The sequence below is a fragment of the Rhipicephalus microplus genome, unplaced genomic scaffold, assembly GCF_043290135.1.
Source record: "Rhipicephalus microplus isolate Deutch F79 unplaced genomic scaffold, USDA_Rmic scaffold_20, whole genome shotgun sequence".
NCBI classification, from domain to species: Eukaryota; Metazoa; Arthropoda; class Arachnida; order Ixodida; family Ixodidae; genus Rhipicephalus; species Rhipicephalus microplus.
The window spans coordinates 5964995-5990420 of record NW_027464593.1 but is presented as its reverse complement, the minus strand read 5'-3'; the positions used below and the strand labels follow the sequence as shown (position 1 = coordinate 5990420).

The window sequence follows — 25426 nt, the reverse complement described above, 5'->3', positions numbered from 1 at the left end:
ATTGAGCGATTAAGCTGTAAAAAGCGGCAGAAGCCTAAAAACTTCGAAGGCAGACTTGTGCATAGGCTAAAATTGGATGTATGCATTAGAAACAAGGAAGGCAATGTCATAACTAATTTGGATAGGATTGAGGAGATGGTGGAGGAGTTCTACAGAGAGCTGTACAGAAGTCAAAACAACGAGGATGGTATTGTGAGAAACTATGATAGTCCAAGAGAATGCGACATACTACCAGTAAGTACCAGGGGAAGTAAGGAAAGCCCGAGAAGGAATGCAAAGAGGCAAAGCTGCTGGTGAGGATAAAGTAACAATGGACCTCCTCAAAGATAACGGAGAAATTGTTTTAGAAAAATTAGCCGCCCTATATACCAAGTGTATTTTGACGGGAAGGGTACCAGAATCTTGGAAGAACGCCTACATCATCTTAATTCATAAGAAAGGAGACGCCAAGGACTTGAAAAATTACAGGCCGATTAGCTTAATCTCTGTTCTCGACATACTATTAAAAATTATAGCTAATAAAGTTAAAACGATATTAGAGTTCAATCAGCCAAAGAACCAAGCAGGAGTTCGTACCCGCTACTTCACAATAGACCATTTTCATACTATGAATTAGGTAATAGAGAAATGCGCTGAATACAACCAACCCCTATACATAGCTTTAATAGGTCACGAGAAGGCGTCTGGCTCAATCGAAACATCAGCAGTAATGCAGGCACTACGGAATCAGAGCATCGAGGAACACTACATAAACATACTGAAAGAAATCTGCAGAGGATTCACAGCCACCATAGTTTTTCATAAAGAAAGTGAAAGAATCTCAATAAAGAAAGATGTAAGGCAGGGAGACACGATGTCTGCAGTGCTATTCACCGCGTGTTTACAGGAGATATTAAGAACCGTAGCATGAGAAGAGTTAGGGATAAAAGTTAATGGAGAGTACCTCTGTAACCTGCGATTCACTGATGAAATTGTCTTGATGAGTAACTCAGAAGACGAATTGAACTTCATGATTTCTGAACTGGGCATGGAAAGCAGAAAAGTAGGTGTGAAAATACTACGCACAAAACTAAAGCAATGTGCAACAATCTCGGCAGAAAACAGCACTTTGTGATACGCGGAAAGACGCTAGAAGTTGTAAAGGAATATGCCTACTTAGGACAGATAATCACCGCGGAGCCAAAGTACGGGACTGAAGTAACTAGAAGAATAAGACTGGGGTGGAGCACATGAGGCAAGCACTCTCAAATCATGGCTTGTAGCTTGCCACTATCAATCAAGAGGAAGGTATATAACAGCTGCATCTTTCCAGTACTTACCTATGGAGCATAAACCTGGAGGCGTACAAAGAGGGTTCAGCTTAAATTGAGGACGACGCAGCGAGTGATGGAAAGGAAAATGGTAGGTGTAACCTTAAGAGACAAGAAGAGAGCAGAGTGGATTAGGGGACAAATGGGGGTTAAGGATATCATAGTTGAAATAAAGAAGAGGAAATGGACATGGGCCGGACACGTAGCACGTAGGCAGGATAACTGGTGGTCTTTAAGGGTAACTGACTGGATTTCCAAAGAAGGCAAACGCACGAAGGGGAGCCAGAAAGCTAGGTGGGCCGATGAGATTTAAAAGTTTGCGGGTATAACGTGGCAACAGAAAGCACAAGACTGGGTTGATTGGCGGATCATGGGAGAGGGGTGTCTCTCATAATCATATGGTGGTTTTGGGACGGTAAACCCCACATATCAATCAATCATGGGAGAGGCCTTTGCCCTGCAGAAGGCGTAGTCAGGCTGATTATTATTATTATTATTATTATTATTATTATAATTATTACGACCTTATCGCCTCCAAGAGAGGCACGCACGCCATCCTTCGTTTTCGAAGATAACTGCCAGTTAGCGCTCGATGTCTCACGTGCTTCGACGCGCTCGTTCGCCTCCTCTGCACGGATCGGGGCACTCTAACGCAGCACCTCCAGAAAACAATTCATCAATTTTCTCCCGCAGAACATCAAATAAACGTTTTGTTCACTGTCTGCAAACGCAAGACTATCGTCTCTTGACGACATTTGTAGGGAAACATGCAGATACGCGGCTGATCTTTTTATAGTACTTTCGTTTCACAGAAGAAAACGAAAAAAGTTCGATTCATAGTCAACGAATGTGATGGGTTATTTGATTTTGTTCTTGTACAAATGTTTGACAGTCTCGTTCTGAATTTCATAGCTGACACCACCATACTCTTCAGCTGGAAGTATGATCTGATATGCGATGCAGGTAAAGGTGGAATAAGTGCAGCATCACACACGCCCCCATACGAGTTAGATCCACCGTTGTGCTTGTAAAAACATGTTCTAGCTCACAAATTCCACGAGGGTGCAGGGAGGATCCAGTCACCCATTTTAGCGGTGGGGGGGGGGGGGGGGAGTCATTTGAATCAACAGCTGAAAGTTGGCATGGCCATTACTTTTCTTGTTTTTACTAGCACAAAAAGCCTGTAATGGCATAAATGCTATTAATGTGTGCTCACAGTGGTCCAACTCATTTGTGCTGACTGGTGATAGCCGGTGGATGGCAAGCACTGAAGAGAGAGAAAGGGGGTGCTGACAGGTTCGGGAGGGGGGATGATAGCCCCTACCCCCCCTCTGGATCCGCCACTGCGAGGGTGCACGCGGATATTCGTCTCTGGAGCACGTTCTGCGACCTTGACCGCTGATACATAACATACTGTACACTTACATTACCACGGCTACAAGAGCACTGCCCAAATTTTTAGGCGATGTAAATACACCTCAATGTTTTCATCGATGATATTACGCACATCTAGTCCGAAGGACTGTCTTGCTGTTGATTGGTTATAAAAGAGTGCGGTAGAAATACCACAGCTTACCGTTGCATGTAAATTACCTGGAATGCACGGACACCTAGGAAATGCGCAAAACAGGATTGCCTGCGACGTATGTTAAAATATCATTGGACCACGTGGAACGACATGCTTGCATCATACGAGGTTGCCATCAAGGGGTTGCCATCACGAGGCGCACCTGTGTTGTACAGGTGGTGTGGGGGTCAAAAGCTCGCAGGTAACTATCCCATGTACTCCTGTTCGCATGCGAGCGTGGCCTAGGAACTTTCAACCCCCCTCCCCCTCTCCTCTGTACGTTGTTAGGACCGGCGCCAGGTCTGACAATGGATCGGCGTTCCTTTTGATGTTCCTTTTGAGTCGCCAAACGGGTTGGCGGCCTGTGTCCGCCATGTATTGTTCCCACCTGGCCGGAGGGTGCGGCGTCCTGCCGCCGCGGCGCCGTGAGCAGTTCGGGAGACCACCGGTGCAGCTTCTTCTTTGGAAGATGACGGCGGCGGCGGCGGCCGGGAATCGTCCCGCTAATTGAACGAATCGTTCGGCACCATTTGAAGCTTGTTTACGGCGGCCCTTTCGATGGATGCAGTCATCAACTTCAGACCCCTCGCCCAGCGACACACCTTGACGGGGGGGGAGCCGCGTTCGTGCCACATGGCCGTGCGGTGACCACGCTTCAGTTTTGAACGTTCGCGTGGACCGTGCGTGCTCGTCACCCTCGCGGGTAATGTGTGGTCCGTGATTGGACGGTGCCCTCTGTACGCGGTCCCCGATCTAGGGATCTGGGGAGGACAGACCCTTTATAATGAGCCCCCACGGCTCATTCGGTGTGCTTTTTCGAGTGGAGAGCTCGCCATGTACGAAGAACGCCACTATATATCTAAACTTTCTTATTGACCTCTCTCTAATGTAAATAAACGTCTGTTCTCTGTTTTCCCATATAAGCATTGCTTCTCGCTATAAGGGACGAGTCCGATGGGAGCCAGCTACCAACGACGAGACCCACAGGACTCAGGTCCCAACAACTGGATGGCAGCGGTGGGATCGAGCTCATCGACCAGGAGGCAATGCTGAGACCTGCTGTCTGGAGGACCTAGAGTCGGACAAAACTGCTTCGTGGCATCACTGACAACACTGGAAGGAACGCGTCCGAATTCATGACGGCATAGGGTGAGTGCACTGCTTTTCTTTGCTGAGATATCACCAGGCTTTGCGTAGGATTGTAAACAAAGCAGTGATTTGGTAACGGTGGACGGAAGTATTGATAGTACGTCAAAGTTGTTTAGTTAAAAGAGTTAGCAGCACCAAGGACCGCCATGAATTTGAAGGGACTAAAAAAGCCAGAGTTGTTAGAGTTGGCCCGAGAGCTGGGCCAGGTAATTGCCGAGACGAAAAGAAAGCAGGAGATCATTGACGCCATCGAGAAGATCGGGGCAGATGACGAGGAGCTGAGCGAATGCTTGGAGGCTATTACGCAAAGGAAAGAGGAGCAGAGGCTCCGTGAGGAAAAAGAGGAGCAGAGGCTCCATGAGGAAAAAGAGGAACAGAGACGTCGTGAGGAAAAAGAGGAACAGAGACGTCATGAGGAAAAAGAGGAAAGGGAAAGAGAACGTATCGATCGTATGGAAATGAAACGCCTAGAAATTGAACTAGCAAAGGCTCAATCAATGAACGGAGCTAGCGCAGTGGCACGAGAAAGAGAGCGCCGAATGACAGATTTGATGCCATCCTACGCGGTAGGAGGGGACATGGGTCTTTTTCTGGTGCACTTTGAGCGCACGTGCGAGAGGGAAAATTTTGCTAAAAACACGTGGCCCCAGCGCTTGCTTACGCTGCTGCCGTGTGAAGTAGCTGACATTATAGCCCGTATGGGTAAAGAAGACGCAGACGACTATGACAGAGTCAAAGCGAGTCTGCTCAAAAAGTACAGACTGTCAGCGGAGGCGTTCAGGCGAAAATTTCGTGAGATCGAGAAAGCCAAAGACGAGTCATACCCAGAGTTTGCGTACACCTTAAAGGTAAATCTGGAGGAATGGCTTAGAGAGGAGGGTGCGCTTGGCGACGCGGAAAAGACTCTGCAGTGTTTTGCGTTGGAACAATTCTTTCGGCGTCTACCTGAAAACATTAGGTACTGGGTTCAGGATAGACAAGGAGTAGATACTATCACGAGAGCGGCAGAGCTCGCAGAGGAGTACGTAAATCGCCGTGCCCTCGAAGGCGAGGATGTCCCTAGGAGGGAGATTAGTAAATATCGGGCCGACAAGCCTCCGCGATGGACAAAGTCGGGTCGGTATATGCCGAAGGAGGGTTTAGACTCCAAAGGAAGCGGTGATGAGAAAAACAAGAGAAAGGAAGAAGCACCCGAGAAAAGGGCGGAAGGGCAACAGAAAAAGGCGTTCGAGGCCAAGAAGCCGATAGTTTGCTATAACTGCCAACAGACGGGGCATATTTCTTTGGGTTGTAAGAACCCGAAAGTTGTGTTAATGTCACTCTGTAGTAATGACGAAAACATGAAATTGCTAGAGCCATACATCCGAGACCTAGTCGTGAACGGCCAACCGTGCCGCGTGCTCCGCGATTCGGCCGCCACTATGGATGTAGTGCACCCGTCCTATGTCGAGGAGAGTCAGTTTACAGGAGAATGCGCATGGATAAGACAAGCAGTAGAGACAAACAGTGCATGTCTCCCAGTAGCAAGAGTCCGCATCGAAGGCCCTTTCGGTGTTCTAGACACTGAAGCTGCCGTTTCGGCACATCTCCCAGTGCAATACCCGTATTTGTTCTCAAATAAATCAGAGTACTTGCTGCGACAAAAAGGAATTGGGTTCAGTGAGGGTATCGTACAGGCCTTAACTCGATCCAAAGCAAGGGAGCTCGCCGCTCAGACAGTTTATAAAGATCCGGTGGCAGACGAAACAGCTTCAGCGGCAGAGCCTTCTTTACCTGGCACGAAACTGGACCACCCTATAATGGAGCCTCAAAACACAATATCTAAAGAAAGATGTAAGAAACCGGATGAATCCGAGGCATCTCGAGAAGTAGAATGCACTATAAAGCTGTTAAATGTAAGTCCTACAGAACTGATAGTGGAACAGGAAAATGACTCCACTCTCCGTAACCTAACGCCAGACGCGAAGGAAGGGGTGGCTAAGCAAAACATTCAGTTCACCAAGAAGGGGGGCGTCTTGTACAGAAAGTACACGAGTCGAAAAGGAGTTCGGTTTAATCAGCTAGTCGTACCGTATCCTTTCCGCAAGGAGCTGCTGCACCTGGTCCACGGAGGTTTGTGGTCAGGGCATCTCGGCATCAAAAAAACAAAAGAATGTTTGTTACGGGAGTTTTACTGGCCCGGCTGCTTTCGGGAGGTGGAGGCATTTGTAAGAAGCTGCGACACGTGCCAACGCGTTGGCAAGCCAGGGGATAAGGCTAAAGCACCTATGAAGCTGGTCCCCATTATCACAGAACCGTTTCGCAGGCTAGTTATAGACACAGTGGGTCCACTTCCTGTAACGCAGTCCGGGTACCGGCACATACTCACAGTGCTCTGCCCGGCCACGAAATTCCCGGAAGCAGTACCGTTAAAGGAGCTCAGCTCGGAAGAGGTAGTTAAAGCGCTTTTATCTATCTTTGCACGTGTAGGCTTCCCTGCAGAAATTCAGTCCGACCAGGGATCTGTTTTTACAAGTGCACTAACCTCGACATTTCTAGAAAAGTGTGGTGTTAAAATCATCCACAGTTCAGTGTACCACCCTCAGTCAAATGCTGTAGAAAAGGTACATTCAGTCATGAAACGGCTGCTACGCGCCCTTTGTTATGAGCAAAAAGAGGATTGGGAGGCTTGCTTGCCCGCAGCTATGTTCGCGCTTCGGGTCGCTCCTCACGAATCAACAGGGTTTTCGCCTGCGGAGCTTGTTTACGGACGTGCTCTTCGCTCCCCACTTCGCATTGTTCGAGAATCTTGGGAGGGCCGGGCGGACGACCCTTCGGTAGTAGCATACGTACTTGAGCTGTTGGACCGACTTCACGCAGCTCAAGAACTAGCGGAGCAGGAAATGCGCAGAGCTCAAAACAACGCTAAGCGCTATTATGACAAGACAGCCCGGACGCGAAGCTTTCGAGTGGGGGAAAAAGTGATGATACTGAAACCCTCACTGAAGAATAAACTTCAGGTCCAGTGGGAGGGACCTGTTGAGGTAGTTCAGAAATTGTCAGACACAAATTACTTGGTTACTGGACTGGGAAGGCGTAAAACGCAACAGGTGTACCACACTAATCTGCTCAAACCGTACCAGCAGAGGCATGCCGTTGTAAACATGTCGCTCAATCAACCGGAAGAAATGCCTATTGATTTCCCGGAGTTAACAACAGAAAACAAAGACATTGGCGAGACTATTAGTAACCTGGTAGAGCAGGCGGAGTTGGAGCCAGATCAGAAAGCGGAACTGAAGGAACTATTGTTTGACTTTAAAGAAACATTTTCAGACACACCTGGCAGAACCAAAGCCCTAGTTCATGATATTGAGCTGACATCTTCGGAACCAATTCGTTCTAAAGCTTACCGCGTTTCCCCGAGGCAACGGGAAATAATGGCCGCGGAGATAAACCGAATGCTCGAGCTAGGAGTGATCGAGCCAGGAGAGAGTGATTACACCTCGCCTCTGATCTTGGTTGAGGTCCCAGGGAAAGAGCCGCGACCGTGTATTGACTATCGGAGGCTCAACTCGATTACAAAGGACCAAACTTATCCAATTCCGCATATTGAGGAAAGACTTGAGCAAGTCAGCAGTGCCAATTTCATCTCGACTTTGGATTTAGTCAGGGGATACTGGCAGGTGCCTCTAACTGAAAGGGCTAGTAGGCTTGCGGCGTTTATTTCCCCGATGGGAACATTTCGGCCGAAGGTCCTTAGTTTTGGATTAAAGAATGCCCCTTATTGCTTTTCTGGCCTAATGGACAAAGTGTTACAGGGTATGGAGGACTTTGCCCTCCCGTACCTAGATGATATTGCTATTTTTTCTTCTTCCTGGATAGACCACATGAAACACTTGCGAGCTGTGCTATGTCGTCTGCGTGAGGCCGGCTTAACAGTGAAGGTTGCGAAATGCCAATTGGGGCGCGCTGAGGTAGCTTATCTAGGGCATGTAATAGGCCAAGGCTACCGCCGGCCGTCAGAAGTAAAGCTGGCCGCAATAGACAACTTTCCCCAACCACGAACCAAGAAAGACATTCGGTCGTTTCTTGGATTGGCCGGTTATTATCAAAGGTATATCCCGCGTTACTCTGACATTGCAAGTTCCTTGACAGACGCTCTTAGAAAGACTGAACCCCAGACCGTAAAATGGGATGGGGCCAAGGAACATGCATTTTCTACGCTAAAGAAGGCACTAAAAAGTCAGCCAGTGTTGAGCGCGCCTGACTACTCTAAGCCGTTCATTCTTCAGTGTGACGCCAGCGACCGGGGTATGGGTGTCGTGCTTTGTCAGAGGGGAGAGAACGACCAGGAACACCCTGTACTGTATGCCAGTAGAAAGCTTTCTGTTCGTGAGGAAGCATACAGTGCCTCAGAAAAGGAATGTGCCTGCGTTGTTTGGGCTGTGCAGAAGCTAGCTTGTTACATCGCCGGTTCTAGGTTCACAATAGAGACTGACCACTGTCCCCTCACATGGCTACAGTCCATGTCATCGAAAAACGGCCGTCTTTTGCGCTGGAGCTTAGCTCTTCAACAATACACCTTTGATATCCATTACAAGAAGGGTAAACTCAACAGCAACGCAGATGGTCTGAGTCGTTGTCCCTAGTACCCCGAGGGCTTCAAAACGATTTTCTGCTTTCTATCCTCGATTTGAGGCCCACTAGTTTTCTGTATTTATCCAATCATGTGTCAAGTGTTTTGTTTAATGTCTTCAAAAGTGGCTGATGTGGTGTTGCGACTCGGCGGGGGCCACAGGAATAAAGTTGAGGTAGAAGGAAATGACTTCCACAGGTGAATCTGAGTCTGGTGATTCTGAGTAGAGAATTGCCGTGTGCTTGCTTGTGTGTGGGTGTGCTTTCGGCGCAGTTTCCGCAGTTCCTCGTTTGTGGTGGGCGGAGAATATGGTGGAGGGGTTCACCTCATCCCTGCGAGCAACGCCCTCTTGGTCGATGATCATCGGATCCAGTGTTCGGGACAAAAGTAATAGAGGAAGAGCCGACAAGCTGCAATACAGATCCCGCTGCACAGTACCTGCTGGCCACTGCACCTCGGGATCTTCTTTCCCCGGCGGAGAGGCTGTTAGGACCGGCGCCAGGTCTGACAATGGATCGGCGTTCCTTTTGATGTTCCTTTTGAGTCGCCAAACGGGTTGGCGGCCTGTGTCCGCCATGTATTGTTCCCACCTGGCCGGAGGGTGCGGCGTCCTGCCGCCGCGGCGCCGTGAGCAGTTCGGGAGACCACCGGTGCAGCTTCTTCTTTGGAAGATGACGGCGGCGGCGGCGGCCGGGAATCGTCCCGCTAATTGAACGAATCGTTCGGCACCATTTGAAGCTTGTTTACGGCGGCCCTTTCGATGGATGCAGTCATCAACTTCAGACCCCTCGCCCAGCGACACACCTTGACGGGGGGGGAGCCGCGTTCGTGCCACATGGCCGTGCGGTGACCACGCTTCAGTTTTGAACGTTCGCGTGGACCGTGCGTGCTCGTCACCCTCGCGGGTAATGTGTGGTCCGTGATTGGACGGTGCCCTCTGTACGCGGTCCCCGATCTAGGGATCTGGGGAGGACAGACCCTTTATAATGAGCCCCCACGGCTCATTCGGTGTGCTTTTTCGAGTGGAGAGCTCGCCATGTACGAAGAACGCCACTATATATCTAAACTTTCTTATTGACCTCTCTCTAATGTAAATAAACGTCTGTTCTCTGTTTTCCCATATAAGCATTGCTTCTCGCTATAAGGGACGAGTCCGATGGGAGCCAGCTACCAACGACGAGACCCACAGGACTCAGGTCCCAACAACGTAGAGAGAGAGCGTAGCACAAGTTGTCACCACGGCTTACTTGGCCCACACTCAAAGACACACGTCTTTTTTAGACGTCCAGGTACTATGATCATGTGCTTCCTTGTAGTTGGCCATCATAAGAACCACCATTTAATGAGGTAATAAAGTATACACTAAAGAAAAGAGCATAAATTCAGTGAAAGATGGCAGTTTCAACGTATGAACATTCCGTGAATGTGGAATGTAGCTGGAGCGGACGTTTCGACAAGCGCACTTGTCTTGACTTGCAGCTTTAAAAGAGTCAAGTTAACTCATTGAACACCCCCAGAGGCGCGAGGTTTTCAGAAAAACAACAACGAAACAGATAAAACAAGAATAAAGATCCCAAAGTATTAGGTGTTGCAACGAATCCAATTTTTTTCGGACTCAAGCGGCTAATGCGATGCAAACGGGATTAGGGATCGATCACCTGCAGCATAATGCGCAAACCGTTGAGCTAGTCGGCGTTACATTTTCATAATTAGCAGCAAACAATTCGTCTATATATGAAAAACGAATGGAACAGACACTCTACTTTCCAGTGAGTTCCAAGTTTCTTCGTAAATATCATATGACACGGTGAATGCGATAATGCTGGTTCGTTGATATATTGACGCTTACCTATTGGACGAGGCTGGTGATCAGTGCTTTTGCTGGTCCATTGCGCCTCATAGTCGCAAGCACCACCGAACTCTTCGAGAAGGCGCTTCCTTATCAAAGAAATCTCCGCGCTGAGGAACATGGCTTCCGAGCAGCCAGAGTCATGGGTGGCCGAGTACATGCAGTACTTCATCTCCTTCACCAAGCTACAGACAGAGGAAAGAAATGATATGGGCAATGTTAGCGACTACTCAATACGCCCTTGACGAGTTTTCTCTCTTTAACATTCACAGGGCACCGATCCGATAATTTTAACGTGATAGAGTTAGAGAGCTCATGTCGCAGAGATTCCGCCGTCAACGTCGGCACCATTGTTTGTGAGCAAAAAATTGAAAAAGAAGCAATTAAAATACAGAATAAAATTTTAGGTCCCATTGAGGATTGAACCCGGGCAGTTCGCGTGGCAACCAGATGTCCTTCCACAAAGCCACGGTGTTGCTTGCAGCTGCTTGGGGAAAGAAATATTACATGAATTCCAAGTAGTGGAAGTTGTCTCCCTAACGCATTTCGTTCGACAGGTGTCACGACGAAAACGAGCCTGTTCGGCGATTTGTAGGCGTATATGGGAGGCCATCAAAGTACATCTAGAAAGGCCGGGATAGAGCAGCCATCACCGCTAAAGACACACAAGAACTTTCAAACAGCTCTCAAAATGAACAACTATGTACATCTAGCGGAAAACATATCATGGCTTTCCAGAGGCGTTGATCAAGCAAACAGTAAACGCTAGATAATGTGCTGCCACTTGGGAGCCATTGTGAGACTCTTTATGCCCCTTCAAGAGATTCCACTTTAACAAACCACAGAACTTGCGTAGATTTAGCTTTTCATTCTCACGACACTATTAAAGAAGTGAAGTACTGCAGTTGCCATTTCACCGACCATAAAGTGATGCTTGTTGTGGTTAGCTGGAAGAGGTCTCCAGAACAACAAGTCGAACAATTGCCAGGTAACTAACGCAAGATGGACAACATAATCTGACCAATTACGAATACAAGTGTCACGTGTAGGCGCATTCTATAATACAGGACCATGGGACTATATATCGCTGCACAATATTTTCATAAAATTGTTGTAAAAGTGCTGTTAAATAGATCGAAAACCAGTACCATTATTATAAATACAATGCGCCTGCGCACGCGCGTGCATGCGTGTGTAACCCAACATATCAATAAGTCTGCACTCAGCGGTTGAATGGCGCACGTGCCGGATTTCGCTATTGCGTTGAACTCTTAAAGGCGAAGCTTAAGCCCCCCCATTTTTTTGCATTACTTTAAGTAAGCGAGCGCATAGAGTTCCAATTGCTGTCATGATGAACGGTCTCAAACGTGGTAGCGCTAAAGCCGTGGGCACGTTACAGATTTCAAGAGGAAATCCTCCTCCAGTTTAGGCCTTCCTACAATACCCAGAATCGGTCATGACGTCAATATTCGCGTCTGCTTATGTAATCCACACAAAGAATCTGTTTGTGTGCTCCAAAATAGGCGCGATCACCTCTCTTCCTCCTCACACGATGAGAAGTAAAAAGGAGGGGAAAAAACGAGGAACATAGCCTAGTTACGAGAAAAAAAAAAGGAAGCTTGCGGGGGAAAAGACCTGTGTAGTCTCACCATCACGGCACCGTTTCTTACGTTTCTGGCGTTTCTGTGTTTCTTGAAAACTTATTTACACTTGTGACACCACAACACAATTTCGAGCCCTGTGAGATTGAGGAGCCCTTTTGGAGCCCATAAAGCACGCAGTGTAAAGAACCAAGATGGGCGCTGCTGCATTGGAGCGAGATCGGATAGTGGAAGCAAGAGTAGAATGAAGTCGGAGAATGAAATCAACTGGCCCGCCGCAAGGGTGCTGTCTCTTGTGTCTTTCTTTACAAAGGCCGTTTTACAAGGTGTTTTGGTCACCGAAAACGGTGCCTCGAAACACCTGTGCTCGTGCGTTCTCGCTGTTCTAGAGCCGCTATACAGGAAATGCCGTCCACGCTTCTACGGCCATAGAACCCGTCAACAAACCCCCGCACCAATCACAGTTCGGGGACGGTGTCTACGCCTCCTCGTCACCTCTCAACCGCTCGGTGCGGCGAACGCTGCCTCGGGATAGTGTGATCCCGTGAACTTCACGTTAAAGAGGCTCTGAAACACTTCTCGAGTAACCATGGAATAAATTCACTGGAAAGCATAGTGCGTGACAAATTCAACGCCGCAAAAAGTTTAAGAATCCGTCCAGTACGAGCGGAGTTACAGATTCACCACACACTGCAATCGCATTCTCTATTTTCTCGTCTCGACAAAAACACCGGAAGCTAAGCAGGGAGGGATGGGAGGGGCAAACAAAAACGTCACACGCGCCTCATAACGTTGAGCACATTTTTAAATGCGAAGCATTTTTTACCGAACTTCGGCGACTTTGAGCGTATCTATCTATCTATCTATCTATCTATCTATCTATCTATCTATCTATCTATCTATCTATCTATCTATCTATCTATCTATCTATCTATCTATCTATCTATCTATCTATCTATCTATCTATCTATCTATCTATCTATCTATCTATCTATCTATCTATCTATCTATCTATCTATCTATCTATCTATCTATCTGTCTGTCTGTCTGTCTGTCTGTCTGTCTGTCTGTCTGTCTGTCTGTCTGTCTGTCTGTCTGTCTGTCTGTCTGTCTGTCTGTCTGTCTGTCTGTCTGTCTGTCTGTCTGTCTGTCTGTCTGTCTGTCTGTCTGTCTGTCTGTCTGTCTGTCTGTCTGTCTGTCTGTCTGTCTGTCTGTCTGTCTGTCTGTCTGTCTGTCTGTCTGTCTGTCTGTCTGTCTGTCTGTCTGTCTGTCTGTCTGTCTGTCTGTCTGTCTGTCTATCTATCTATCTATCTATCTATCTATCTATCTATCTATCTATCTATCTATCTATCTATCTATCTATCTATCTATCTATCTATCTATCTATCTATCTATCTATCTATCTATCTATCTATCTATCTATCTATCTATCTATCTATCTATCTATCTATCTATCTATCTATCTATCTATCTATCTATCTATCTATCTATCTATCTATCTATCTATCTATCTATCTATCTATCTATCTATCTATCTATCTATCTAGCCACCCACGACTTTCAGCTCTCCAGGCCGTTTCGATCATGGTATCAACACCAAACTTGGCGTGGCATAACATGACTGTATGACAAACATATCTCACTAGTCATGACATAAAAATCATGAGATGTATGTCATGAATGTCATGATTTACATTTCATGATCCTACAGCTCTTGCGGTGGTTTTGTTCACGTGGCATGGTGCAAAACTGGTATGGTATGACATGATTGCATGGCGAACACAAGAGACAGACCCTAACATCAGAATTATGACATGTATGTCATGTAACAGCATGACTGCATGCCACGCTCATGATGCGCATGCGGCCGTTTCACTAGCATCACAGATACGAAATTTGGTGTTACGGTACGTGAATGAATGACGAAAGTATGTGACTAGTGCAAACATGACAATCATTAGATATGTGTCATGAAACAACATGACTACATGCCACACTCATGATGCACTGGCGGCCGTTTCGCTAGCTTCACTTATACCAAATTAGGTATTACTTTATACCAAATTTGGTATTATTTTGATCATGTCACGCCGGCGTTGCCACGCCAGGCGCCGGTCCTGCCATATACTCGCAGGCGCAAGCTGCGCTGCGTTGCTTTGGCGCATACGCGTTGCAGCGCGTCCGGCATCCCTCCGTCACGAAAAGAGGGAGACGCAGTGTTGTTTGGATAACGCATCGGTGCGAATTTCGCGCCGGTTGCCGTCGGGCCGCGCCGACGGACGCTGGTCGCACCGGTCGCGCCTGGCGTCCGACTATAGAGTTCTCGCGTTTTGCTAACGTAGCGTAGCTGTGCTCAGCATGCGCGCGCGTCAACGCTACATTGTAGTATATTGGGCACTTCATGATGCGCTCACGGCTGTTTCGTGAGCTACACATATACCAATTTCGGTGTTACGTAACGTAAATGGATGACAAAATATATGACTGGGGCAAACATGATAATCCTGACACGCGTCTCATGTAAGAACATTAAAACATACCACGCTAATAGCGTGGTCGCGGCCGTTTCACTTGCTCCACATATACTAAATTCGGTATCACGTGATGTGAATAGATGACGAAGGTAGACACATCCAAACATGATAATAATGACACGGAAGTCATGTATGGCATCATTTACGTCCACCTCGTAGTGTTGTGCTGATTTTAAAGTGACATTTGAATCTTTGTTATACGTGGTTCGCATATAATTGATTCCCACAGTACGTGGGACCTGCCAATTTTTTTCTTCTAATATGCAGCTCTTTCAGTGCAATCGCGCACGCTCGCGTTGAAAAGGACGGCCTCTGGCGGCGGTTTCCGAAAAACCGAGTACGCCATGTTCAAATCAGCCAATGGCTGATAGATCGGCAATCTACGTGTAATTTTTGAGCGTCTTGCGTCATTTGTCGATGGAAAGTAAAGCAAGTTATAGCTCACTTTGACAATTTATTGTTAATTCCAGGCCGCGTGCTGAGCTTTAACAATTGGTTCGCGTGTTCTCAGAAGCCTCTCTACTACCAATCGGCAGCGTTTTCTGACCATGCTGAAAGTATTGCGGTGCCCCTTCAAGACACATGCAGTCTCCGACGAACACCGTCCACGCATCCTTGGCTATGGGTTGTGCCGCCATAAGTACCGGAGTCGCTGTGTCCCCGCAGATGCCGCCCCTGGCTTTCCATGCAAATCACCTGAGAGCGCCGCGAAGCTGCAATCATGAGCCGTGATGCGCAACTCCGTGTCACGGCTCACGCCTTGGTAGCGTGGAGCTCGCAGCTGTCTTCTGGCGCCTTGCCAACATTGTGCACACTCAATCCCATTTTAGCTGCGGCCGCGTCGCAAAACCCTGAGGCCAGGCCACCCGAGAAACGTTGCTAGCTCCGGCATTCACTCACTGAGCTGCCAGAGCAACTTGGCGCGGGCACCCTCCGGGTTTTCGCGAGCCGTTCGCCATCACCGGCACTCTGCGAACTAACCGTGCTCCGCCGTTTGAGGACGACTTCTTCAGGTGGATTGACACCGTCCACTCAATCAGCATTCTCCATGTCTGGCCACGAGGTCGAAAATCGTAATCGCTATCGGCCACCTTCGCGGAGCTGCCTTCGCGGAGCTTCGCGGAGCTGGCACGGCTATGAAGGCGTCCAACTACAATCCTGGCCCTAATGATGTGTCAGGTTGAGTTATTTATTTCGCCCGCTTTTTCATGCCTTTGACCCAGGCTCCACCGCGGATGAGGGCGGTGTGACACAGGAACTCGACGGTGCAGTGTGGCAGCTTGGGACGGTGCAGTTCGGGCGCCCACCAAGCTGCCCTGCCTGATAATCAAGCTAGCGAGGCGCAACGCTCCTTTGGCACAGCTGCACGCTGTAGCTGCTCCATGGACCGCTTCGCAGATCACTCCGCGGTAGTCATCGACACTAGCCGTCAGGCATACTCCTCTATACAAATGTCAGCTTCTCCGTCGATACATGTTACAGAACCACCCTTGACAGAGACCAAGATCGCTTCCCAGCCACAGCAACCAGTCAGTCGACTTTTAAGCTGGCCAACGCTTGAGTGCCTAGAGGTGTCGGTATCCTCCGTAGCAATGCCAGCTCCCTCCAATCCAGCTAGAGACGAGGACTAGCCACCACTTCCGGGTCGGTGCACATCAAGCAGTTACATCACCTCCGGTCATCAAAGCAGCCATATGCCGAGTGTGTTGACGCTTGCCACTTGCCGAGTGCTGTATACATAAAAGATACCGAAGTGGCTATCGCTCTTGAGGTTATTATCACGGAAGACCTGCTGGTACTATCCACGGTTGCACCTGATTATGAGGTTTCTGACCGAGACCACTTGACCACACATCACACACGGTCAGAAGCCACCAGCAGTACGACGTCGGCACTTCCGCAAGGTTATGACCTGCCTCACAAGACAATACGTGAACTTTGCCTTGCGATGCCGCAGATGTCAAATGGGGCACCTCCTAGCCCATGGACGCACGAGGAACGGCACAGAAGTGTCCGCCCAATGTATGCCCCATACTCTACATGTGATGGCATTTGTTCATAGCATGAACTAGACCTGCATTGACTACTCTGACACAGTCACCCAGCAGAATGTTCGAGAGTAAAACAGTACAAGCCCCGGCGAATGCACAAACAACAATCGCGGCTTAGAGCCACCAGCCATAGATGATTTAAGCAGCTTTCCCCAAAAGCCGCAGCGTGGCCGAGACCTACAGCCACAATGAGGCAGCCAAGCTAGGCCACCTAAGTATTCCGCGCTTCTGCAATACGCGTCGTGGCCTGCAAAATAACGACCATCGAGGCACAGTCAGTGTCGCCCACCAGAAATAATCCGGCTGCTCACCTTGCTACGTCGCAGTCATGGCTGAGTGTAAAAAAGCAAGATCGACGCGAGCTTGGCTAGTGAAAAGAAGATGAGAGTAGTGAGAGAATAAAAACAGACAACCCGCAGCAAGTGGGCTGCCTCTTGTGTCTTTCTTTACAGCAGACTAGCTATTAATGTCCTGTATCAAGACTGAGACCAGAGGAGTGGCTGACGGTTCGAAATGAATCAGTAGTAACAGTTAATTATTATGATGGCATGCCGCTACTGACACGCTTTATATAATACGTTTCTATTCACCAAGCATGTTTATCAAGGTCAGTGTTTCTTTAGTCTAGCCCTGCCTTGTGATTTTGATTTACAGGCCCCTGTCAAGCTACAGAACACAGCTTTCAGCCCAGAAATCCATTCCGAAAGTACTTGAAAAAAAGAAATTTGAATTTAACAGCTTGTTATGAGCTAGAGACCTCGGTGGTGAGGTTGTCGTATGGGAAAGACCCGGCGCACAATGTGACCAGTCGCATGAATATTTGTAGGCGCTGTTGTCTAATGAATAACAATTTCTAAATCGTGCACTTTTCGGCAATTTGGTCGTTCTAAAGACGGCAGTTATTCTTGGGGCACTTCAAAGCAAAAATGTTGGTATGTCTCTGTCTGTTGGCGTCTTATCAAACATTCAACCACTCGGCGAAATGTCCACCCTTTGTTCAACACCCATCCATATTTATCTGGTCACTGCGTTCATATTTGCGGACATTGTGAATCAAAAAGCAAATAATACGTGTATTTGAGGCACGACACAAATACATGGGTGTTAGGAGGTGTGAATATTAATATAGAAAATACACTATTCTAAAGACCAAAGTGTTTATTACACTGCGCTGATAATTCAACGCTATGGACGATGGACCATGTGTTTCCTAGGCTTCCTTAAATTCCATGAAGGGCTTTAATAAAATGACCCGGTGTTGCCACCTACCAGCGGCTCTGCATTTTGAAGAACTTTCATTTCTTCACATCTCTGCCACATGGTGCCATATCCGGATAAATGTAACACCTTCAGAAAGAAAAGTATCGTCTTTCGACGTCCTTTGCAGCAAAGTACCGAGATACGCGGTAATTTTTTCATTATACAATGTATCTTTTAATTAGGTCAATGGTCATTTCACTTGCCACATTTTGTATTTCCCTGAAACATTTACTATATCCCGTTGCCGTGCCAGAATCGGGGCGCGAGTAATGAGGTATGAGGCCAACTGAGTTGGCACACCCTCACGCCCTGACCAATATCCATCATGATTAGGAACGGTAACAAGCGCACTAAAAACGAGGACTCAAAGGAGGCACGCACGCGTGTGCACACACGCGCACACATGCGCGCGCACACACACACACACACACACACACACACACACACGCACACACACACACACACACATACACACACACACACACACACACACACACACACACGCACACGCATACGCACACGCACACGCACGCACACACGCACGCACGCACACACGCACGCACACACGCACGCACACACGCACACACACACGCACACATACACACACACACACGCGCACACACACGCACACACACACTCGCACGCACGCATGCAGCTGTGTCCTTGTTTACTGTTCTTAATCATGGAATACCAACGAGATCAGATGTCAACCTTCGTGGACAATCCATCATGGCCATTCGCTACCACATGGTAGGGAAAGATTGATTGATTGTGCGATTCTAGAAAGAAGGGAAAAGGCAGCTAGTTTCTGTCTGCCTCTTGGGCGACACGGCGCAGTGCTTATAGGGAAATGTGTCGCACGCACTGCGTTGACTTCGTTTTGGTTCAGAAAGAAAGAAAGAAAGAAAGAAAGAAAGGGAAAACAGAAAGAAAGAAGTAAAGAAAGAAAGAAAGAAAGAAAGAAAGAAAGAAAGAAAGAAAGAAAGAAAGAAAGAAAGAAAGAAAGAAAGAAAGAAAGGAAAGGTCAGGCTCGCACACTTGAGCTTCGCTCACTCTCTTTATATCCCGTAGGGAAATGGCTCCGCAATTTCTGTTTAATTGATGAAAAAAGTTTGATATCAGTGAAACTAGTTTCTTCTAAAACCTCGATAATGGCTTTTGCACAGGTTATAGAATGCATTCTGCTCAAACTTGCTCAAAAATCTATTGCTGGTTAAGCTGTACTAGCTTAGCTACTTATGCAGCCTGTCCACAGCGCTCAGAAGCACCTCAAGGGATTAAAAAAGCCTATAGTGCCTCGACAGCCACGTCATTCGGGTAGCAGTGGAGAGCCTTCACTCAAAAAAGCGCGATTACGGATGCTACGTGTCACCTGAAATCAATAGACGGCTTGTACTTGTACCACTGTACATGTCAAGTTCTATAGACGGCTTGTACCTTTGTAGGTGTTGAAATTAATAGACCGCTTATACCTTTATATGTGCTACGCTGTTAGCGCTTGCATCTCGTTACAGAGGTGGAAAGCACAAAAACCACTTCGCATCTTGGAGAGACCGTAGTACATTTCACCAGCGTAAAGATACAGCAGACCAATTCTTTATGGAGTTAATTGTACACGTCACTTCGTACAAAATTCGAATTTGTCGCTATCGCATTCACTTTTACATAGCAGCGATACCGTGACTCAGGATCACCGAACAAACACTTTTTAAGGTGGAAGTCAACATCTCCCGCTATTTTAGTATTTTTATACATCGCCCTCACGTAATGTTTACATTGTGCGTATTTACGTACCAGAAAAGTAATTTACAGCACACCGTTGGTTTGAATTTGAGTGTCACAATATTTTTTTAATTAGGGGTCCGCAACCTTCCGTGGTGGAGGGCCGTTGCGTGAAGCTGACAATGGCGGTGGCAGCATGGCAAGCTGCGAGAGGGTGGACACTTTGCTGGCAAAAGAAATTTCGGCAAGTTGCTAGAAAACTTATAAACTTGAAAGAAGATATACAAATAAGGCTTTCTTTCAGCACACATGACACAAAGTTGCAATATACAAACGCAAGGTACAAGCGAAACTTCCATTTGATGTGAAAACTCCATTTGATGCTTCTACGTAAGTGACAAGAGAAAGGGCGGATAGTTCGCGTCGACGTCGTGTGGCGGGCCACATAACACTGTCCCGTGGGCGGCATGTTGCCGGCCCCTGCTCGAAGTCATAACTCTTAAAGCCACCTCCGTGCGTTTCTTAGAGCACGGCTTTCTTACAGCCAGTCTGTGCCATGATGAACGCCCGGTGGCAGCGGAACAATACATATATACTTACGGGCACAACGCCGCTGTTGTATCGTTGCCTAACTTCGTCCATTCTATGAACGGGGAACCGTTGCCAGCTGCATTTGTCGAGGGGAGCATTCCGTGAAAGGCGACGCCACAGAGCAACAGCCTCTTCACGGCACTGAACTCATCACACGAGCTCTGGTGGGCGGCAAGAGCCGTACGTTTCTTTGATATACCTGCAAAATGATAATTGCTTTGAACTCACTGTTGGGTGTGTCGGTATTTCATTGATTTACCCTCCGTGAAAAAAATTATGACACAGGGAAAAGCGAACAACACAGGCTCGTACTAACAACTGAAACTTTATTTAAAAAAAAGCTCACAGTTTCACCGCAAGGGCAAAGCAATGAATGTGATAGCAACAGATTGTTATGTAACGCTGCGAACGGCAAGCAGATCGAAACGTGCAGCGCACTGCTCACGCACAAGTGACGCACGAAAACAACATACACAAGACGAAAGCGAACCAACAACATTGACCACTCGACACTTAACGCGCTGTTTAAACAAAAACGATGCACAGAATGTAATAACAAGTACAGATGAGTGCAAACTAACAGTGTCCCAGTTGTTATATTTGGCTGAGTATGGAAAGCACGCTCTTATCGCAGACGGGGCCTGTGCAGTGGAGCAAATTGATGACCTTTGCATGCAGGCCCGGCAACTAATGCAATTATTCTGGTGAAAGCCGAAGAGACACGATTCACCCCACAGAAGTATCCCCCCCCCCCGTATCACGGGGCAAAGTACGCGTGGGAGATAAGCGCGCATCGGCGCATCGTGACGAGCTGGGTGCAAAGCGCAGGCAGATTTTTTTTTTCTTTCTACCTTGAGTTTTCATATATACGGATACGTATACATATACAGTGAATGACGGCGGCGGTGATGGCAAAAAAACCAGCAGAGATTGTCCATATAATTGCTATCGCAATAAAAGAAAATGCATAATATAAAAAGCTATAAAACCACGTGTGCAAGAATAACCACTAGAAATAACCTATATGTGCTCATAAAGCTACCCAACATCTGCTTTATGTAACGCCACAGAGAGCTTGGCTGCACAGCCATCTCGAGCTTTGAAAATGAGCTTATACAGCCTCACGTGTAGTACGATCCTTGTGCTTTGCCAGAACATCCTTTTCTCGAAAAACCGGGCAGCACATACAATCACGCCCGTGTAATGACAGGCTTGTTGAAGGCTGTGCTTTCATTGATAGCCTATTGTCATTGAGTGTCTCATCAATACAGCGGCCAATCTGCCCGATTTAACTGTTTTCACAGGAGGGCGGAAGTTTAGCGTATGCTGTAGAACCACTTATGTAACGCGCAACGCACTCTCTTCTGTTATTTCTTGATTGGTCTTTAGAGTACAATAAGTGAAGTGAATTTGTGACAAGAGCTTGAACCAGCCAAAAGTATTATCATTTTTTCTCGTAGGAAGCGTGAAAAATTATTTCACGGGTCTCAACCTTCTGATTGTGGGTCATGCGCTGTCCCTGAATATGGTCCCGGGAGGATTAAAACAGAGGTTGAAACAGGCTGGGGTTGTTTGCATTTTTTGCAGTAACATCTCGTATTTTTTACGGCGAAAACGAAGTTTTCATCGATTGATTGAAGATTATGTTAGCTGATGTTGCCATTCAACAGCCATTTTCCACATCTCATATGGGGAGTCAAGTTCGTGAATAGGATTTGACGTCAGGTTTCAACAGATATAGATAACTACCTTCAGATGGAACAAAATGCAAACTCCGTATATAAAATTTATAAAGCTCTTGTTCCGTGCTTATGTCTCGACAAACGGTGACGGCATAGGGTACCTTACAAAAAAAATGTTTTCAACTGCTCACGCGTGCCTAGCTTACGCGAATGAAACCTTTTGTTTTTCTTCAACCATTTCGTGCAGTATTTTTTGCACTAACTGCTTTAAATGATTTCTTCTTCATTTTCTGGCAAAAAGTGATGCAAGTACTATTCAGCTGTTGAACAACTTTTTGATTGTGAAGAGCAGTATCGCTGCTGACATTAAATTTAAACAAGCTGGCTTTAACCCGACGCTGTCCATACCCGCGATGTTCTTCGCTGGTGCGGGCAGCTGTTAATCGCAGATTAAAAGATCACGCATTACTCGTTAAACATTATATATAAACAAAGATAGTCATATGCGGGCCGGTCTACTGGCGAAGGGTCTGCATGCCGCGCGTTCAGCGACCACCGATATAGTGAATAAGCAACAAAAACTGAAGTTCGTGATGCTCACCCGTAGGGATCTTGCAGCTCAAGCTGTGCTTGTTAATAACCGTGACCAGAATGTAGTCGCGCACTTCCCTAATGCTGGCAAAAAGCTTAGTGTATCCGCAGCTGTTTATTAGCACTCGATCGTAGACGCAACCCACGAAATTGTCTAAGATCCTGAAATGAGAAAACAGCAGGTCAGTGCCAGCATTTCTTTTTTTTTTAAATTTGTGAGCAAGAATTCGGTGAACACAAAAAGCATGAGCCATACTTGCAGATTGTTGGAGAAAGGTGAAGGTAGGTCAGGTACGCGTTGTACGAATGGCAGTAGATCAGGCCGCACAGGAAGAAGTTCTTCAGCAAGGTCAGCTTGTTGCAAGTATCTGCGGAAAATTTTAGCGTGAGCTTCATGCCAAACACATAATACCAGAGCTTTAAAGGAAAAACCGGAGTTTGTTTTTTTCCCTCATGGGATCATTTCTATCGTAGGCACAATCAAATAAATCGAATAGGAAATCAGACATGAGAAATCATCGTCATCACCATCATCATCATCATCAGCCTGCCTACACCCACTGCAGGGCAAAGACATAGACTGCTCTAATTGTTGTTTCTAACCGTGATGTACCAGTTGTGACGTAAATGGAAACGAACTGAATCGGACAAAAAATGGCCATTTTAGTCAACTGAACAACCTAAATCAGGTCAGACCCCACCAAACTACCTGGGTTAATTCTCTAACGCTTTAAAAGGCTTGACTATAGGTTTATAGTGGGCGACTAGGCGTGATTACGCCATAGAAGAAATGAAATGAGCTGTGTGTTTAGAAAACAATTGTTAACAATTTAGTGCACGAGGTAGTGCACGAGGGCGAGCATAAGCTGTCTCGTGGGCCCTTGAGTTATGTGAAAGATTGAATGATTGTAATCGCAAGTATATTTCTAAATTACATGCATAAAGAGTCGCAGAAAATTGGTAGGTCTCGCAGCATGTAGCCCAAATCGCGTGAAGCTAGATTACAGAGTCCTTCTCTTATGCACGCCTTAGCGACTGGATTATAGTATGTGTAGGTACACATAACTTTTTTCTATCCACACTAAAAGACGTAACAGCAACAACTGGTTGATCGCGGCAGCACACACAGTTTTTGTGTCTTCTGGTGGCCAAGAGTGTTCCCCGGAGAACACGGAGCTCGGTTGAGTAGCGTCGACGCTGCGCGCAGGTGCAGAAGTGGCGTCACACCATGCCGTCCCCCCCCCCCCCCCTTCCGCAGAGAGGTGTCCTCAGGTTTGAAGAGCATCGGGGACGCGCATCTGGCGTCCGTTGCACGTGATGTAGGGTGTGGGTCGAGGTGTTGGAAGCTGTGCTGGTGATTTACGCGAGGTGTGCAGGAGTTGGTAGTTTCCTCGGAGACGATGTGTGATGGCTTCAGGTAGTCGAAGGAGACGTGGACGTCCCTCCAACTGATTTGAAGGTTGAATGTTTTCTTGTCGCGGCGAATGACTTTGTAGGGTCCGGAGTAAGGTGGTTGAAACAGCGCACGTACTGTGACGTCACGGAGAAAGGCGTACGAGCACGTTGCAAACTCGTCGAACACGAACAGGGTTGGATTAGTGTGACGTGCTACTGGTGACGGTAGCAAAGAGGTCATTGTGTGACGCCGCCGGGCGACAAAGCGTGTAGGGCCTGAGCTATTGATGGCCGGAGTGCAAGCAGAGAAAAGTTTCTCAGGTAGGTGAAGCGGCTACCCATAAACGAGTTCTGCAGACGTAATTGCCTGGATGTCTGGTCTGAAGGGGGCGCACAGACCAAGAGCGACGGCCGGGAGAACATGAAGCCAAGTTGGTGGTAAAAAACATTTTATTACAGAAAATGTACCAGAGTGTTGAGGCATATTGCATGTTTGAGTGGCAAGACTCTACTGCGGGATGACAATGGAGTTGGCCGCTGTTCGAGCGCGCTTCACGAAGGAGCGTTGAGCATCCAAGGTCGAGCAGCCGAGCGGGTACTCCTCCCAAGCCTCTGTACTTAGGATGGGAAAAGCGGGTGAAATAGGAAGGGGGTTAGTGGGGCACAAAGCGACAACGCGGTAGGTGCTGACCGAAACCTGGCAGGTTGAGCAGGTGCCACTGATTTCCGGCAAGAATGCCTGGCGACCACCGAACTGAGATAGCTGTTCGTCTGGAGGCGGCGTAGTATTCGCTCGTCCGCTTTCTCCAGACCACTTGCGGGGTCTGGGTACAGGTGGCGCGAAGCCCGGCGATAGGCAAGGATTTCGCGAAAGCGCGTCAGATTCGTATTACCAGATTCCGACTCGGGACATGGGGTAGCAACGGCCCGGATCAGAGACGCTCGGGCAGCGGCGTTCGTTGCTTCGTTACCGGGCAGGCCCGAGTGGCCTAGTGTCCATACTATACGAATAGAGTGAGGGTTAAAGAGCCAAGAGGCTCCCCAAAGTAGGTGAGTTGCCAGCAGGGTGATGGAACCCTGAAGGTATCGGGAACAGGCTGAGCGCGAGTCCGCCAGGATGATGCGTGAGGTAGGATGCGAGGTGGCCAAAGCAATGGCAACCTCCTCAGCTTGCGTCACAGTGTTGGCTCTAAAGGAGTGGTCACTAACGTGTTTCCCTCTGTAATCATGGCGGCCGTGAAGTGACCTGAAGGGAAGGGGCCCGAGACATCTTCGTAGAAAACGCCAGGGCGGTCGGAGTGTCGCACCTGAAGGGCCGCTGAACGTGCTAGTCTACGACCGGGATGTAGTTCGGGGTTCATGTTGCGGGGTAGTGGTTCCACCTATAGTTTCTGCCGCCAAAGTTATGGTATGGGCGTAGGAGTGTCTTAATCGGAGATGGGACTGAGGCCGAGCCTGCGTAGTAGGCGTCGCTCTTAGGACGTCGGCGACAGACGAATCATTTGGCTT

The 25426-nt window shown here is 47.7% G+C and overlaps 1 protein-coding gene across 2 annotated transcripts in view; it reads right to left on the bottom strand.

The window, feature by feature from the left end:
- Window positions 1-25426, bottom strand: part of LOC142785252 (uncharacterized) — an 88632-nt gene that overhangs the window by 22987 nt on the left and 40219 nt on the right. For both annotated transcript variants that reach the window (XM_075883680.1, XM_075883681.1), the window contains 4 exons: window positions 22779-22890; window positions 22533-22684; window positions 20259-20448; window positions 10491-10675 (listed from right to left, as the gene is read on the bottom strand). In XM_075883680.1, coding sequence (XP_075739795.1) covers window positions 10491-10675; window positions 20259-20448; window positions 22533-22684; window positions 22779-22890 — 639 coding nt within the window. The remainder of the gene's footprint in view (window positions 1-10490; window positions 10676-20258; window positions 20449-22532; window positions 22685-22778; window positions 22891-25426) is intronic.